General features: G+C 42.7%; 1 protein-coding gene across 4 annotated transcripts in view; it reads right to left on the minus strand.

The window, feature by feature from the left end:
* Positions 1–17,124, minus strand: part of fermt2 (FERM domain containing kindlin 2) — a 37,990-nt gene extending 20,866 nt beyond the window's left edge. For all 4 annotated transcript variants that reach the window (XM_068581000.1, XM_068580999.1, XM_068580998.1 and 1 more), the window contains exons 1-3: positions 16,942–17,124; positions 15,081–15,238; positions 1,767–2,000 (exon numbers count right to left, since the gene is read on the minus strand). In XM_068581000.1, the coding sequence (XP_068437101.1) occupies positions 1,767–2,000; positions 15,081–15,237 (391 nt within the window). In that variant the 5' untranslated portion in view covers position 15,238; positions 16,942–17,124. The remainder of the gene's footprint in view (positions 1–1,766; positions 2,001–15,080; positions 15,239–16,941) is intronic.
* Positions 17,125–17,708: the final 584 nt, after the last annotated feature.

Consider the following 17,708-nt stretch of genomic DNA (forward strand, 5'->3'; position numbering starts at 1 on the left):
CTGGAGCGAAGGCCATTTGGACAGGCCTTGTCCCTTCCTGCCCCATGGAGTCGCTATACTGTGCAGTTCACATTGAGTCAGCAGAAAATATGCACAGGAAATTGTAAAACTAAAAGTTGCCCAGATAACAAAAAAAATAAATACGTCCAAGCCAGAGCAGCTGTACATCAGCGAAGTCAGCAGTCATACCCACAGTTAGTTAAGAACTTTCCAACTGTTGGTCAGTACAAGTTTTGCTTTTTAGACAAAATAATGCACAGTTAAACAACAGCCAGTGACAACATATTGCGACGTCCTGCCATGCGCCCTGTCAGCCAAAAGCAATTTGTCCTAAATGTCTACGAAGCTGAAATAGATTTATTACAGAAGCAGCGGACACATTCCTAACTAGGCCCGAAAAGCTACACGCCTTCTTCTCCCCCGCTTGCCTGCCTCTGCTTTCAAAAACAGTATATCAAAAACTTTGTATATTTACACTAAATGAAATGTGCCATTTGGTCTCTTCATTTCATAAAACTGCGTCTGACCCCATAGACATATGGAAAAAATGTAAAGCTCCATTCCTTCCAAATGAAAAACAAGGTGTAGTGCTACCCGTAGAGGCCAATGAAAGCAGCAGCGCTGTCACTGGCGCCCCTGATCCTGCCTGCTGAACGCAGCCCAGTGACAAAGACACAACAGGTGTCTTATGACCCTTCCTGAAGGAAGGAGTTATATTGGTGAGGGTTCTCCAAACCTGAAAACCTCACTGGATTTTGTATTTATTTTTTTTTACACGAAACTTAAATATTTTGCAAGCAAAAAAGCAACATTATTTTTTTTTCCCCCTGCAACAAGATAAATTTTTCTAAACACCGTGAATAAAGGCATTGACTAATCATGTTGTACAGATCAATGAGTTGTGCCTACCTTTATAGAACAATGCGGAGGCTCCAATAGTCTGAACAAACTTCATTACGCCTTTGAGCCTTGAGAAAGACAGTGTGTGTCAGATCCACTCCTTCCGGTCTTACCTTTCACAATAAAAGCCCTAAACATATAATATTTGCAGGCGGGTAGTTGGCATTTTCGTGTTGTTTCTCCACTACGCCCCCCCGGAGGCAGGGGCAGATAGCGAGGTCTGAGCAGAGGAAAAGGTCACGGGGGTCCAGTGTGTGACCTCTGACCCGTCTGACAGGACATGGTGGTGCCAGGGATGGCAGATATTGATCGAGTGCGAGTGACCCTTGGGTATTACTTCCACCATGGGGGATAGTTAATTTTGGACATGATATTAGTGGAGGAGACAGTAAGTAAGCAAGACATTGAGCAGTGTATGCTTTGGTGTGTGTCTGTGTTATAAACCTGCGACAGATTGATAATCTATGTTTACTAAACATTACTGGGAGACCGATGGAGCCGAGGTTCCAAGAACATGACTCCAGAGCCAACGGTGGACTCCAGCATGCAGAGCTCAGACTGTGTTTAATAAACACAACAAATTGCCAGGGACAAAAACAAAGTGAGGAAGGACATGATTAGCTCCGTTTGATGGAGAGCATTTTCAAAAATAGTCTTTCTGGGAGATGTTTTTTGGTTCAGCAGGGTGGGCACCGTCTGTAGGGACAAGTAAACTTGACCACTTTTCTAAACTCGTTCCCATAACTCTTCGCCAATCGGTCACACCTCATCTCAGATTTGCTTCATGACCGTTTTCCACTTCGCGGCTCACATAATGAACATTTCTCTGCCAGCTGTCTTGTAAATGAGTCAGTAGCTCCACTTACTGAAAGTTTTGCAGATGTCGGACACCGCCTTGAAGACGCGGTCCGAGAAGTTGACCTTGACCTTCATGTGCTTCATGTTGGGCAGCTGGAGGCGCAGCAGCTTGTGCTGCGGCGTAAAGAGCAGCCTGGCATCAGCTTGGATGCCGTACTTGTCCAATGTCCAGTGGGTTTTCAACAGCCATGTCTTCTTCTTCTCCCACCACAAAGCATGGTCAGACCAATCCTTCTTCACATCTGTGGAGGGAAAGAAAAATGTAGAGTGGGTGAGTTTTTGTCATAACTGCAGAAATGCAAGAAGAAAAAAAAAGCACAGCAAAAAACAGAAGTTACTAGCAGTCTCTTTGCTAAAGAGCGTGGCTAGTTAGTTGCCATATTTATCTATTGACAGCGGGGTTAAGATATTGTTGGCAAATGGAAAGTGTAACTAGAGCGCTCAGTCTGTAACCATCACACTGTACTGATCTGAGCTCAAAATGTCCCTCCAGGGCAGAAGGTCACACTTGGGGTTAAAGGGTGGCAGGGGGGGGGACAGAAAAGGTTTGCACTGGGGCGGTAAAGTCAAAGTGAGTGGGAGGAGACGACCGAGTGTGTGAAAGACGTGGCTGTTTGTGTGACACCGCGGGGATATCAGGTTCATACCTCCCTCTTTGTTCAAAAGTCACACTGTGATCCCTCTAAAGCAGACACAAGCCACCCAAAACCCCACATAGCTCCCAGGCTTTCGCTCCGCAGGGGCTCAGAAACAATGGGTACCAACCTGTGGTCTCATGGTGTGTGTGTCTGACTTCAAGGGGAAGGTGAAAACCGCAGGGATTTAGGGGAACTCAAAGCAGCTGTTTCTGCAGATCACCTTGCTCTGGGTTCGACACGAGCGGCGCTGCGATGGGCTGAAGTTGTGTTTGAGCTGCCAATCACTTCAAAGCGAGAGGTAAAAGTGGAAAAGGCAGAATCTCTCACACTCAAAGAGACTGTGAGAGTTCAATTGCATTCATTTCTTATCTATGAATCACTTTAATTTGATACATTCGCAAAAAAGCTAAAGTGTGTGAATCGGGTCAAAAAAGGTATCTCTTCACTTTCTAGTTACTTTATGTACAAGTGTAAAAGCCTTAGTAGTCTATGATTGTTGACATTAGTGTATATGTAGTGGTGTCATGACTTCAGTATCAGTCCAGTAAAGGCACTTCCCAAAGCGGGGTCTCATTTCCTCCACCCACATACTTCATCGCTTCTCCAGCTCTCCTATATCCTCTGTCTCACTCTGGGTCTGGGTCTCTCTCTCTTGCTCTCTCTCCTTACACAGTCACTCTGTCCAGGCACAGATGTGGGTTTGCTTAGTCATTCTTTAATCAAAACAGTCGCTCTAAAACGGTTTCAACTGCAGTGTCAGCAGGAGTTAAATTAAAAGGCATATACCCTGAGTGAGGACTTTTATCTCTCTCTCAATACTTGCATTTATCATGTTAAGTACCAATGTGCCGCAACTTATGATTAATCAATTCATTGTTTTGAGAAAAATACAGAACATCTAACTTTGTTTTAGCTTTTATCAGCTTGTTAGCTAATTTATTCTGTTTTATTAACAATCAAAGAGATGAAAAGTGAACAGCAGCACATCCTCACATCTGAGCGGCTTAAACTGTCATTTTCTTCCGGTTATTTCTCAATAACTGGCCTATTGACTATGTTGACTAATTAATTGTTCGAGCAGTATCTAAATTGCTGAGAAAATAAGAATGAACCAAAGTATCCACGCTTTAGGTCCACAAATCATACAAAGTGCAAATGAATCCTGAACATTGCTGATGTAGAAAAAGGCAAAAGCCTCATTAAGAAACACATCTACTTTATAGTCAAGGCTGCTAGCACATTATCTAACACATTACATCTTTGTATAACAGGAGGAAGGACACAGCTGCTAATGGATTAAAATTACTCTGATACATGGCGAGCGAGCAGCAGTTAGGAGTAATGGCGGTTTGGATTATATCAATCAAAGTCCAACACTCATGCGTACTGCTTCTAATACTCATTGTGAAAGGAACATGGTAACAATGTTAAACGTTAAGGGGAACTTGAACGTTGGTCTACATTGACCTCATCCGTCTGTCAAACAGCCTGGTGTCATGGTAACCTAAACCTTGAGTGGCCCTCGGTTTCCCTGTGCTGCTATTGTTTCCACTGACCTTAACTTTACATAGAGGCATCCATATGCATTGTTGACACTCTCCTGCTGATCCCGTCTAAAAGCTGAATGAAAGGGATTAGCGGATTGGCTGCTTAGAACCAGGAAACAAGACCCCTGTGATGTGAGTAAAGCAAACTGGGATAAGGAAGAGATTACACTGGTGATTAAAATGGGGAGGAACATTTGAAAAAGAAGAGTGGGCCACCAGCATCTCAATGCAGATGTCATTGTGCAGGCCCAGGGCCGTGTGAATAGATCCGGGGAGGACTTGTTTGTCAAGCTGTTGGGTGTTTTACCATCCACTGCGCGGATAAACACTTGGTACTCGAGAGAAAACATTCCAAGCTTTCTTTCTGAGACCCTGTGTGAGTTACTCTAGCAGCATTGGGGTCTAGCTGTCATCGCTCCATTCTGATGCGTCAGCTGTGCGGGACACAACTTCATTGCTACCATCAACCAGACTGCTCCCTTAAGTGCACTGCAACTATTAAAAGGCTGGAATAATGAGAGGGTATAAGGAGAGGAACATTTTTACATGGACTGAATTATATTTTCATAACTCTGCTCACAGTTTTTCCTCTTACAACCTTGTAATTTCTGGTGTCTGGGAGCAATGTAGAACAGCTAGCGTCGACATTTGGCACTCCGGTCTTCACCACAGACCACGTTCTATAGAAACGTCCTCACACTCAGCATGCATGACCACCATACAGTCCGTGGCAAGGCATGAATGCACGCATTGGCTGGTCCCAGTTAGCCTCAACCTGCTCTCCATAGCCCCTGCTCCAACGTTTCTTTGTCCCCGCCCACCAGCAAAACCTTAATGGACTCAGCCTTTCCTTCTGCTCGCTTGTGTCATCACTCAGTGGTTCGATGTGTTGCGATTGGACAAGGGCAGCTTGCGTGGCGTCCATTGGGTTCTTTTAGCAACAAGGTGGTAACTCAATCTACCAAGAGGGAAGGAGAGAGGGCCAATGGCATCTCCAAGCTAAAAATACAGCCTGCCAAGCCTGACGTAATGCAGCAGCCAGAGGAGCGGAGGGCTAAGTAATTGGGTACATGAAATGTGGACCCACAGCCCCTCAGTAAACTGATGTGTGTGTGCGTGTGTGCACACACACACACACACACACACACACACACACACACACACACACACACACACACACACACACACACACACACACACACACACACACACACACGGAGAGCTTGAAAGACAAGGGGCGGGGGGACAGAATAGGAAAACCATGTTTTATGACCTCTGCAGGATGTGAAAGATGATACAGAGATGTGTGTGCGCACGTGTGTGTGTGGGGTGTTCTTATCCATCCATTAACTACATTAGTTCTGTGCGATTGTGCGTGTGTGTGCTTTAACAAGCTAAATTAATCCATAAATTATGCCAAACTACAAACCACCATCACCACCGCAGCTCTCGACCACTTCCTTTGCTTTGAACACCATATACCACAGCGAGAGAAATATAAGCGTAATCCCTTGTCTGGATATTAAAAAATAATAAATTAAAAGACAACACAATGCACATGGTACATAGAAGGCCAAAAGTACCAAGTTTGCAGGACTTTAATTGGAATACAGGAAACTGAATTGTTCCTCCTTCCCTCTCCATCACTCCCCTTTGCTCTCTCAATACCTCCCCTCCTCAGAGTATCTGTGGTGTTTACATTAGGAGGCAGCTATGTTTATGGAGGACTGCCTGTGAGGGGGAGGGGATGGGACCACAGAAGAGACGAGGAGAAAGACAAAACGGGGGAGATGAGGAGGACGAGCAGAGGACTTGGGAGGAGCTACAAGAGGGGACAAAATAATATGACATAGCGGGCAAGTGTGAGGAGGAGAGTCAAAATGTAAGTTTAAATGCAGCTCCAATTTGATCGCATAAAATTGAAAGACTGCCTCTCGACAGACTTGTACTGAAAGACATTGCACACACACACAGATTCAGTAGCCCATGACTCAGCTGTCTGCCACAGTTTTATGATTCTGTAAAAACTACTTATTTTTCCATCAGAAAGCTATTTTTCAGCATTTAATTTGTTTTTAAATGCATTTCTGAACAACATTGTACTCTGCGAATTTGGGAATTCTGCATGCCATTTCAATAAAATCTGAACATAGAAATGTGCCGCGTATTCCATGGAGTACACTGTGTACATTATGTACTTAGTGCATACATTTCGTCAGGGTGGTGCCGTATAAAATCAAACACAGCTTTTGTGCACGATCAGAGCAGATGACTGCTTCTTGTTTGATTGATTGATGGTCACCCGCCTTTTTTGGTGATTTTACTTTTATTTGCTTGTGTTTCACACGAGGTGGACAATACGCTGGAATCGCCACCTTTTTCTTCCTTTGGCTATGAAGCCAAGATAGCGGCCGTTGAGGGTGTGATGGTTCCATACTCAACTATCGGACCATTACACGTACACCATCTTAGTCACATACGTGTTGACATACTTGTCAGTGTAAACACATCAATGCACTCACAGTATCAAGTGTAAGTATAATAACTTAAATTGAGATGCAGCACTGGTTAACTGTAATTAGGCCAACTTAGGTAGAATACACATTTATGATCAGTTAAAGCGCTAAAAAAAACAATATTGAAACTTGGCACTGGGTTTTGGATAGGAAAGCAATACATCCTTGCTGTTGCATGTGCACTCAATAACTCATATTTACTATTCATTGGGCCTCAACCAGCAAAGCAGTAATGCAGGCTTATCTCTAGCGTCATTGATGAAGGAGATTTAGGTGTTTCACAGTTAGCATGAAGATGTTTTGCACATGCTGTAAGCCGTCAGTGATAAGCAAGGCCACACAGTGCAAGGGCTTTGTCATTTTCAGCCATCAGCTGATAAAAACATTACATCTGGGTGAGGCTGGTCATGCTGTTTCCTTGGTGACTCCCGGCTGACGCCGTGGGGGCAGTTGTGCGAGGCGACAACTTGTTTTCATACACAACAAAGACAGAGATGCAGGTTTGTCAGTCACACACAATCTCTGTATCAGCTTTCATATCCTGCAGAGGTCATAAAACATGGTTTTCCTATTCTGTCCCCACGCCCCTTGTCTTTCAAGCGATAGAGACACACGCACACACGCACACACACACACACACACACCTTTCATCTTCTAAATATATTCCACATCTGAGGCGAGCTGAAGGTCAGTATTAATCAGCAAAGATACAGGAAGCAACTGTTACACACCGTCCTTAAATTAGATCTACTGTACAAGTTTTTTAAGTCATTCACTCGCTTGTGTCGACAGATAATGACAAATGTGTGTGGCAGACATAAGATAGTCACACAGGATTACAGTGGAAGATCTGCAGCAGACAAACTCGTATCTGGTCTTGTGACGAATGTTCAAACAGATAACAAACTAAACCCAGAATGCATACGTGTGTCTGGTACACAACCAAGAGTGTGTAATACTGACAACTAAGGCTGGGTATTGATTAAAAAATAACAATACACTTAAAGCGATAAACTAGCGATAAACTTCATTAAATTCCCATCATGCGAGTGGAGGCTCCATGCTCCAGCTAGCTAATCGGCACCACACGCTCCGTGCTCAGCAGTAACCTTTATCCACCAACCCATGATGGTCGACTACGTTATTGCGGAAGTGTGCGCCCAGTCTCTGCCGCTGAGCTCAGTCTCCTGCCAATAGTAAATCAAACCATTTATCACAGTCATTAAATATGCAAAACACACCTGAACCCTTTCAAGCTGTCAAACTTTACCTGACAAATCATTTGGACAAAGAGACACTTAGTGCTGCCATTAAAGCGTTTTAGGCTGCCGAAACAAGAAACACCGGTTCATTGAGGTTGTGGCCTATGTCAGTGATACACAGCTTACATAAGTGAGAGATCATTAAGGTCATGGCTGGCTTAAAAAGAGTCGGGGGACATTGAGGCAGCTGGATATTGATTCCATTCGAAAGTGTTATACTGCCACTACTTCTTCACCACATACAGATAGACAAACCCAGTCAAAATCTAGATTACATCGGTTTTTCAGAGACTATGTTGAAGGCATATTTGACATCAGATACACACACAAATCCAAAAAGTGGTCATCTATGAATAGCCTTAAGAATAGAGGATGAGCTCGGACTACGCTGTTAACAATCAGGCTTTCCATCTGAAATGGGACGATACCCGACCTTTGTTGAGTCATGATTCAGGTCTGACTTCACGTGAGAAGTCCAAAAAAGGATGAGATTAGCTTGCTTTGCTACAACTGAGGTCGACAGGTGAAGTAATGGAGGCAGAATCATGCCTTATACTCAGCAAAAGACAATAAGGATATTTCCTCAGAGTGGAATCAGTGGAGTCAGAAATCTTAACAGGAAATCTGGGAACATCCAGCCTGTTAGAGTAAGAAGAGAGGGCACCAGGCTTTAATGCATTTGGAGAGGCCAGGAGGGCTATTAGAAAAACCTCCTTAGAGACAGATAGTTTGTATCCATTTGTGTCATAATACAAACACAGCAAAACAGTGTCCCCTCCGCCCTCATTCAGCTTTATACAATTAAGTGTTCAGGGAACCGGTGGAATAATGACGTTACAAAGAAATTCTGGGACAAAGATCAATGAAGCAGATAGACAATATTCATCTGTCCTTTTAGCCATGAACACATCCTGCCAGGCCCCACTGATGCTTCTGAGAGTTGAACAGGAAGCTCAGCTTCTCGCTGAATTTCTCTACGAACCCTTTGGAGAAACCAATGACTATTGGTCAGAAATAATATACATATCAATTCAAAGACATAATGTTTGATGATTTGCACTAATGTTTTTTTTTTTTTTAATTTTGAGGAAAGATGCGTGTGTTTTGTGTAAATAACCATGATAGATGACAACAAGGTGAAAAGACAACATTTAGAAGAGACAGTTGCAAGACAGTTGTGGAAAATAGTCTGGAGCCTATCTTTTAAATTTATAGTTCTTGGAAAGGAAAGGAAGAATCAGAATTGGCAGATCAAACTTCAACAGAAATTGGCAAAGGAAAATGTAATGGGTGCATCTCTTCAGACAAATGCATCTGCTGTGGAGGAAATGAGAGAAACAATGCCAGCTTTAAATAACCCGGAAGTTTAAACCATGTTTAAACTTTAAGAATGATAGAGTTGTGATGCAATCATTTAAAGTAAAGCTCTGCCCCAAAAAATAAAGCCTCATCCCTTGGTTATGAAAATGAACACCTCACTTGCTGCTTTGCCCAGTAAAAAGAAGAATACAGGGACTGACTGCGAGGCGGGGAAAAGTTTAAATGAATGAAAAGGGGGCTGAGATCTTGGACAAAAACGTCATATCAGTTTACTCCATAAGCACACAGGTGTGTGTGGTGTTACAACAACATGCTGCTCTAACATTTCCGACCAAGGGATCGAGTGCGCAGCTTGCCACTACAGGAAGGCGAGAAGGGCAAAAAGCAACAGGCTTCTGATTCCCAGAGGGGCCATGGAAGTTTCTCCCTCTGGATGTTTTAAAGTCAAACACAATTAATTACATCGACCTGAACAAGCACAGCAGTTCTTTCATGAAAGTAGAAAAAGAGTGATTGAAATATCTAACTTTTTCCCTTTTTTTCCCCCCTAACATAGCAGAATAATCACACTGAACGTTTCCAATTTGAGTTTGTCTGCTCAATTCCTTGAGGCCCTTGAATCCTCATGTGATATTTGGAGCATCAAGCAGCTGATACGGTTCCCACATGACCCTTCATGGAGGGGCTTTATCAAAATACTGTCAAGGTCAAATTTATTTCAGTCTTAACCAAAACTTTTCCTTGAACAATCTGCAAGTAATTAACTTGGTAGGATAGCACGGCGTTACTTCAACAGCTGGTTTCCTTCACTGACATCATAGTTTTGAAACATTCATCATGGACTGCTCATAGGGAGGTAGCTTTTCCAATCCAACTGATAGCACATGTGATATTCACTAACATGTCATTCAATCAACTGTTTGCACAGCCAAGTAAAATATTGACCAGAAGAAATAATCAACATAATTTTAAATATATATATATATATATATATATATATATATATATATATATATATATATATATATATATATATATATATATATATATATATATATATATATAGACGGCTAAAATGAACTATATGGGAAACACTGATGCATGCGAATGTATAGGCCGGGTACAGAACAGCACAATTACTGTAGCATCTTGCTCGTGAAACAGGAAAGCTCTGGCCTGGGCAGGACCGCTACTTAGGCTAACTACTTCCTGTCCTGAGAGATTAGAGAGCAGGATGATCACAGAGGCTGCCAGGCCGTTTCTCAGTTGGTAATGACAGACATTTTGGATGGCTCCACATTCGCAATCAATAGTCGCGTGACACAGGGGGACATATCTGTACTGTGTCTAAAGGCAAGCTGATACAAGGAGAGGGAAAGTGGTTGTAGACATCCATCAAAGAAATTTCACACACTCCTGGTGTGTAATGTTGAATGTAAAGAGATGTTCACGGCATCAAGACAGATGTGACTACAGTATCTCAGCTCTTCATCTCGCTTTCTGTAGGCATTGAAGAACCATCTTTCCCCTCAGCCCAACAGAATCATATCCTTAAAAGAAACACAGAGGGCAGGAAGGCAGGAATGCAAGTAAGGCACAAGGGAGAAGGCGCATAAAAAAAGCCCAGAGGAAGTTCAGCATCCTGTGTTAAATCACGTCTGTTTCCTAATGAAACCAGCGCTCCATTGTCAAAACCGAAGCTCCCTCTGGTCACCCCAACCGCCAGGAGACAGCATCTTGACGTTGCAAAAAGGACACGGAGCGCAAATAGCTGACAGCATTATCTTGAAAATCAAGTCACCTCTTATTGAACATTATAACTTTATCTTTCTGTTTCGTAAGAGGTGCCTCAGGGGTGAAAAAGAAAAAAAAGAAAGGGATTGTTCCTTAAAATTACATTTCCTGCATGATTTGCTTGAACCAAATAGAAGAGGATGTGGGCGGATGACTTTCGCCGATTCACTTGCAATGTGAATATGTAGGTCATCGCAAATACAAATCACACATTTTCTCTGACATGCAGGGAAAGTTTTCTGTGGCCGGCTGGTAGTACGGCAGCCAAAAAACTGCAGGCCTCTAACTGGAAACAACCACATGAACTATCAAGAGTCACACTGGACCAATTAGTTTGCTCAAGTTCTATTTATGGAAATTTGAACAGTCAGCACAGACGAACCTGGTTCAGAAGTCATGAGAAAGGGGAACAATGTGTACTTCAACATTTCCTATTGATCATTAAGTCTTGCTACGTGGCCGGAGGAGCGGATTGTGTCAAACACTAAGGAATGGCTGCCGAGAAAAGTGGGACACAAATTTTTAAATATATATCTTCCATAAAATATATTTCGATGAAGTTGGAATGAGAGTGGAAGGGGGAGACGGAGGGAAAGGAAAAAGGAGGGAGTTGACATAGGGAAGGGGGGGTGGATGAAGCAGGCAGCAGAGAATCCAGCAATGACGGCAGCGACCAGAAAACCACATGCCAAACACTGGAAGTCATTTCCTGCTTCATCGAAGACTTTTATGGAATTTTAGCAGCGTGGCTCACGTCACAACGGCAAAGAGAGACGGAGCGAGAAAGCTCAGGCCCGTCTCTCTCCACAACCCCCCTCCCCTCTCTCTCTTTTTCCCTCCCATTTTCTCCTCCATCCAGTTCATATACCCTCAGCTGTTTTTTGTAAGTCAAAGCAGAGCCAAGGCAACCAGGGTATCTCCAGCAATGCAACTGTAACAACACAAGCACTAATCATTTCCGTTTGCGAGATACTCATGCTGCTCATTCGATGACTTGCTTTTTCAGTGGTTTGCACAATTAGCTGAAATGTGTTATTCCCATCTATAGGCTTGAAAATCTGCCTTGACTCCAGGGGCATGGAGTACATCATTATCACAACAACAAAGCCCATCCCACCTCAAGTGTGTGCAAAACAACAATGCATTGTGTGAAACATTGATAGCTTAAGCACTTACTGTAAACCACAGTTTACCCGATTTAAATGCAATGTAACTTGGGAACAATCCCTTGAAATCCAATAAATCTCCCGCCAGCTAATGTTGTTTGTGCAATATTTGTTTTGCCATTTAAATGGCAATATTAGCTTTTAGAGAGGAAAAACGGTCTGAGAAAGCAGGAGTGATTGTAAGCAAGGAGGGATGAAAGGATCGCAAGAGTGGGGGAGCAGGGGGTGGTGAATCAGCCGGCTTTAAATACTGCTCTCTTGGAGGGGAAATGGAAGCAGCGTTCGCTACCGTGATCAATAGCTAAGTGCCTTCCTGGCATTTGTCTATTTAATCCATTATCGAAGGCCATTTGAGCTGCAATGTGGACGAGAGACCTGCAGCTCACAGGAAGACTTGAAAAATGGATGCAGGATACACGTTGGCGAGACACACCCACCGACCCGCACGGCCCTGCTCGCGTGTGGAAACGTGTGCACAAATACTACTAATGAGAACGCTGGCCATCGTACAGAGGACAGCTGACTCACACAAGCACGTACTGCTTCTGCGTACAGCAACGCATGTTTGATAGAAAGAAGAAGAAAAGAAAAAAGGCAGAGCACTGTCAGCCTCATGGAAAGCAATTACAGAATCACAAAAGGTCCTTCATTTTGGAGCGGGAGGAAGGACAGAGAGAGATTTGTCATTGCACCAGGATGTCCTTTCAATGTGAGACTGACGCATTGCCGGCAAACACTCTGTGGCATCCGCGTGTCCCTTCTCACAGCACCATGTATAACGTGCATGTGCATTTTCACATATACAGCGTCTATGTATAACCACCACGTCCAAGCAAACAGCGGGTATGCGACAGCACTTCAGAGGTGTTCAGTGAGGACCGGGCAGCACTGTTACCGGTGCAAGCTGGGCGGTTTAGAGACGGGTCACTGGCAAAAGAAATCTGTCAGTTTACCATTTTCTTAAATCCTCAACGTAACTCTGTAATTTGCACAGATTGTTTCTTCTCACCTCAGATTGCACAGAAACAATAATACATAGCCTGTTGTTGGTTTTTACAAGAAGGTCACTGAAAAATCATGTTTACAGTGTTATTTCTTTGGACAAATTTGAATCAAGAGCTTCATTAATCTGTCCCAAGTGATCTAAATGTCAATGTATACTTTATCTGCTACTGAACACACATCATTGCTTATTCCAAATGCAAAATAGTGTACAGTTCCCTGCCGTGTGTGGCCATGTGGAAAACCCACGTTGGCGGGTTAATGATTACAACGGAAAAACAACGTGTTGACTCAGGGCAGGAGGGAGATGGCAGTCAAATGAAGTGTCCCCACACTCACTTTGTGAAACCAGTCAAGAAGCACCAAGACACACTCAAACACTCACTAAGCAGTTTGATGTGAGCTCTGCTTCTCAGTGAGACGCTTGATTACCTTCAGGCATACTACAGTAAACTAATTTAACTGCAGTAAAGGTGGTAGTAGTACGGTATTTTGGAGGAAAGTTGAATAACAGAAACTACAGCTGGAATTACAGTAAGCAATTTATATTTTGATAAGACAATGGAAAAACCATGCAAACCCATGTCCTGTTATTTTACTTTGGTGCAACAACAGCCAACCATACTCAACAAATCAACACTATTGTCAAACAGCCGGAATACATAAAAGATAAATAAAGGTCATCAGCAAATAGCTACATCCTCAAGAAAAGGAAACTAGGACAGAGGACAACAATAGAAAAATGTCCTTCACGTTATGCTATTGTCAATTTGTTACTATAACTGAGCCGATTTTAAAACACATGAAGCCAAATTGATTTCTTAAACAAACAAATATACAAATAGCCACCACTGAAAGACTTCTTGGAGAAGGTATCGCGTCCAGAAAGGTCATACCCTTCAACCAGAACTGAACAAAAAGGGCAAACACAACTCAAACAATGGATAAGGTCTGGCCTTGAGTGACGTTGGCGGTTGGAGGACCAATGAATTCATGTCGTCCCACACGCGGAAGCAACATTGCACTCGCCGAGCATAGATGCTGCTCAGCACAGACGACCACAGAGAACAAAGACCTCAATTATGTGGAGCTCTAACAGGGGAGCTAAAAATGGGACCATGGTCAGGGAATAAAATCTTGTCGCGCTGCAGGAATGCTGAGCGTTCAAGCACCATCAACACACAACACTGTCACTCCCAAATCGCACGGCGGCCGCCACCAGTGAACTTTCTCCAGCCTCCATGAAACAGTGCAGTGTTCAAGAGGCTGGAACAGAGGACCCTTATGCTTACTTTCACCCAAAACTTGTCAAGTGCGTGACTGTAGCTACAGAACAGTGCATGATACAGTGGGGGGGAGGTGTGTATGGTTTCTTTATACCTTTGGTTACTGACCCATATACACTGGAGGGTAACAAAGAGGAATATTAACCCTTGAAAAGAAAGTCCACAAACTCATGGAAACTCAACAAAAGGTCTAAGACAGACAATTACTCATTATTGTCGTCCACACAATTAGAAAATGCGTTTGAACAAAACAGGTTTCTTTTTATCTACAAAGACAATAATGCAGCTTGTTCCCAACCTCTAGTTTCATATGCTTTCCTTTAGTGTTCCTGGCAGGAAGCATGCTTTTAAGTTTCCAGACTTGACAAAGTTGGAGAATGTCTGTTCCTTTAGCCGGTATTGAGAAACAGTCTGTACACTTGCATAGAAGTGTGGCATTTACTGAGAACAATCTGACCACTCAGAATGGTAACTATTTGGAAGAAGAAAAAAAAAAGAAGAGGTATTTACTGCCCAACAAATATTAACAGATAACACAAGTCTGTCATTGACACAAGTTAAAGGGTCATGAGGTCAAATTAAAAGGGCCTTATACTGCCAACCACATCCACTCTATTGCAAATGGAATGAATCTTAAATCTGAAGACTTACAGTACACCTGCCGTCATTTCTATCGTGTGAAAATTAGATAATTAAAACTAAGATCAAGCCTGATTTTTACACTTTAGATCTTTGAACTTCTCTGGCCCCTGCACGGCGGCAGCAGCGGCCGTGCATGCATACACACATACCTAGTTTCTCCACGAGTTTGAGCATGACTCCGCCAATGTGGATTTCCCCAGTTACTCTCAGCGACACGTCCCTGTGGAGGTCGGTGACGTGCATCTTCAGTTCCCATGTCCCGTCGGCGTAGCAGCCATCGGGCATCCGGATCCCGTCCAGCGCCATCCTGCCAGAGGGGAGAAGGTCCAGATGAAATGCTGTCACACTGGAGTGAAAAGAAACCTTTTAACCCTGTGGAAAGGAATACATGTGGTGCAAAGCCGGTGCACCCAAGGTCTTGAGCCAACCCAAGGCTGATATTTCTGCTCATTTGCACTTTGGAGGAATGTAAATGAACCAAGTAGATTTACTTGAGTATTGTTCTTGAGCACAGTACTATACTAAAGCTTTACTTTTATTTCTAAATACATGCTTCTTCTCCAGTGAAACTACACATTAATACTCCACTTCAAAAGTACCTAACAGCTGGAGTTGGTGGTTGCTTTTCAGTGGGAGATTTTACGCTCAAAATACATGGTTAGTTTGACAAATTAAGCGATGGCAAATAAAGGGAATTGATTTGGGAACCACATAGACAGCACTTAGGAAAATCAGTTCTTATACACAAAATAATCAATGCTTTACAATACTAAAACAGGGTCAAGGGGTGGACATTATGACAACAGAAGATGTGTCTGCCATCAGACATTTTGTCATTACACAATACCGTGGTCGCATCCTTTTTACAAAGGGTCAAAGACAGTAGATGATTCACGCTTGGTATGACTCAACCTGTAACAGTTGTGTAATGTCTGGAAGAGTTTTGAAAAGTCTTAAAAAGTCACTCTGATGATGTCATATTGATGGCATCAGGGTTACTGGATGTCACCTTGGTCTGGGAATACAGATGTATAATAAAAAGTCAGCCTTATAAGGAGAAGTTTGAACAACACAGGGCTTTTACAATCACGATAGAAAACTAAATCATAGGTAATACATTTGGTTTTAATTAAGTTTTTTGATTTGGAAAGGGATACAATACACTAGATTTGAGAAAAAAATGTGTTTCTAATAGATTTTCCATTGATAGATCAATACAGATTGTATTTATATTGACCATCCCCAATACGTTTTTAACTCTTTACATTGACATATTTGCTGCTGATCAGTCCAATTTTGAAAGCAGAACGTGTCACTTATAGAGTAATAGTTTCCCTCATTCTGCTATTACTCTATTCAAGTATGACGTACTTCCTCCAACATTTGCATACGGTTATGAAAACACTACAGTGGCGGCAGATGACATATGTTCGCTCACTAAGGCACATTTTCCCATTATGGGACGACTTGGAAACGGGATGAAGGTGAACATCATCATCCTCGTGCTCGTTGCCGGGAACAAGACGCGCCCTGTTGTGTGAAGTCACTGCCAGAAAAGTTACATTACTGTCTGTCATTCTGATCTGATGAAGACTAATCAATAAACACGGCACACAAAGACCCGCGGCTAAAAGTCCAGTTAAGGACCTTCGGTCGGTATTACCTCCGCAAAAGTGCCGGTTTACCTTTTCAAAAAAATAAAAAAAAAATAACGGTAAAGCCACTCTTACAAATAGGCGGAGGGGCTGGTCATGTAAGCGGAGTCCGAGCAGCAGCTCCTCGGCTACACGCTCACTCAGCAGTCGGTCTTAAAGCATTAAGTTCCAGCAGAAAGTGGGTTCAAAGAAAGCAAACCCGCTCACATTAGCGAAAGAGTTGTTAATTGACGCGCGGGCTAAATGTACAAGAAGCGGCTCGACGACAACGTCCAACAAAAAAAAAAAACATGTTCATATTTCATAGCGGCGAACTAGCAGCTTTGAGGACGAACATTTAAATCTGTGCACTCACCTTCACAAAGACGAAAAGAAAACACTACAACTGTCGACTACACGGTGCAGAACAAGTTCCCCCGCTTTAAATCATGTGTACCGTCTTTTTCAGACAATACAAAACAGAAAGAAATCCTCGAGGAAGTCGCTGGAGAAGTGAAGTATCCCAAACAGTTTCCCTGCGGGCTTCGGCTTAATGGAGTCCAGCCGTCTCTTCTCCCTCCCTCTTTCCAGCAGCATATCACGTCACTGCTCCAGTCCCACTTTTCCTTTCATACTGGGAGCTTTTCTGGTCCCCTACTGGCCCCACTGTCACCTCACACACACACACACACACACACACACACACACACACACACACACACACACACACACACACACACACACACACACACACATACATCTTTTCTGTTGACCAGAGAGCCTCTTTCGAGAGACACAAGTCATGTTTTAATATATATATATATATATATATATATATATATATATATATATATATATATATATATATATATATATATATATATATATATATATATATTACCAGTACATTGGTCAGGTATTCAGCATCAACACATTTTAAAACATATGTTCCACTTCTGTAATCCACTCAAGACAAGTAAAACAAGCAGGTGTTCATGTGATTATTCTTACTATCCCTCCCAGAATTGGGGGGGTTATACTAGAGAAATCCATAACATTGCATTATTTAGTTGAATATTAAATCATATGCTGGACCTCAAGTAGTGATTACAGGTGTTGGATATTACTAAAAACAATATTTAT

Source organism: Clinocottus analis, unplaced genomic scaffold (assembly GCF_023055335.1).
Source record: "Clinocottus analis isolate CAN_PGR_092001 unplaced genomic scaffold, fCliAna1.0.p SCAF_17, whole genome shotgun sequence".
Classification (NCBI taxonomy): domain Eukaryota; kingdom Metazoa; phylum Chordata; class Actinopteri; order Perciformes; family Cottidae; genus Clinocottus; species Clinocottus analis.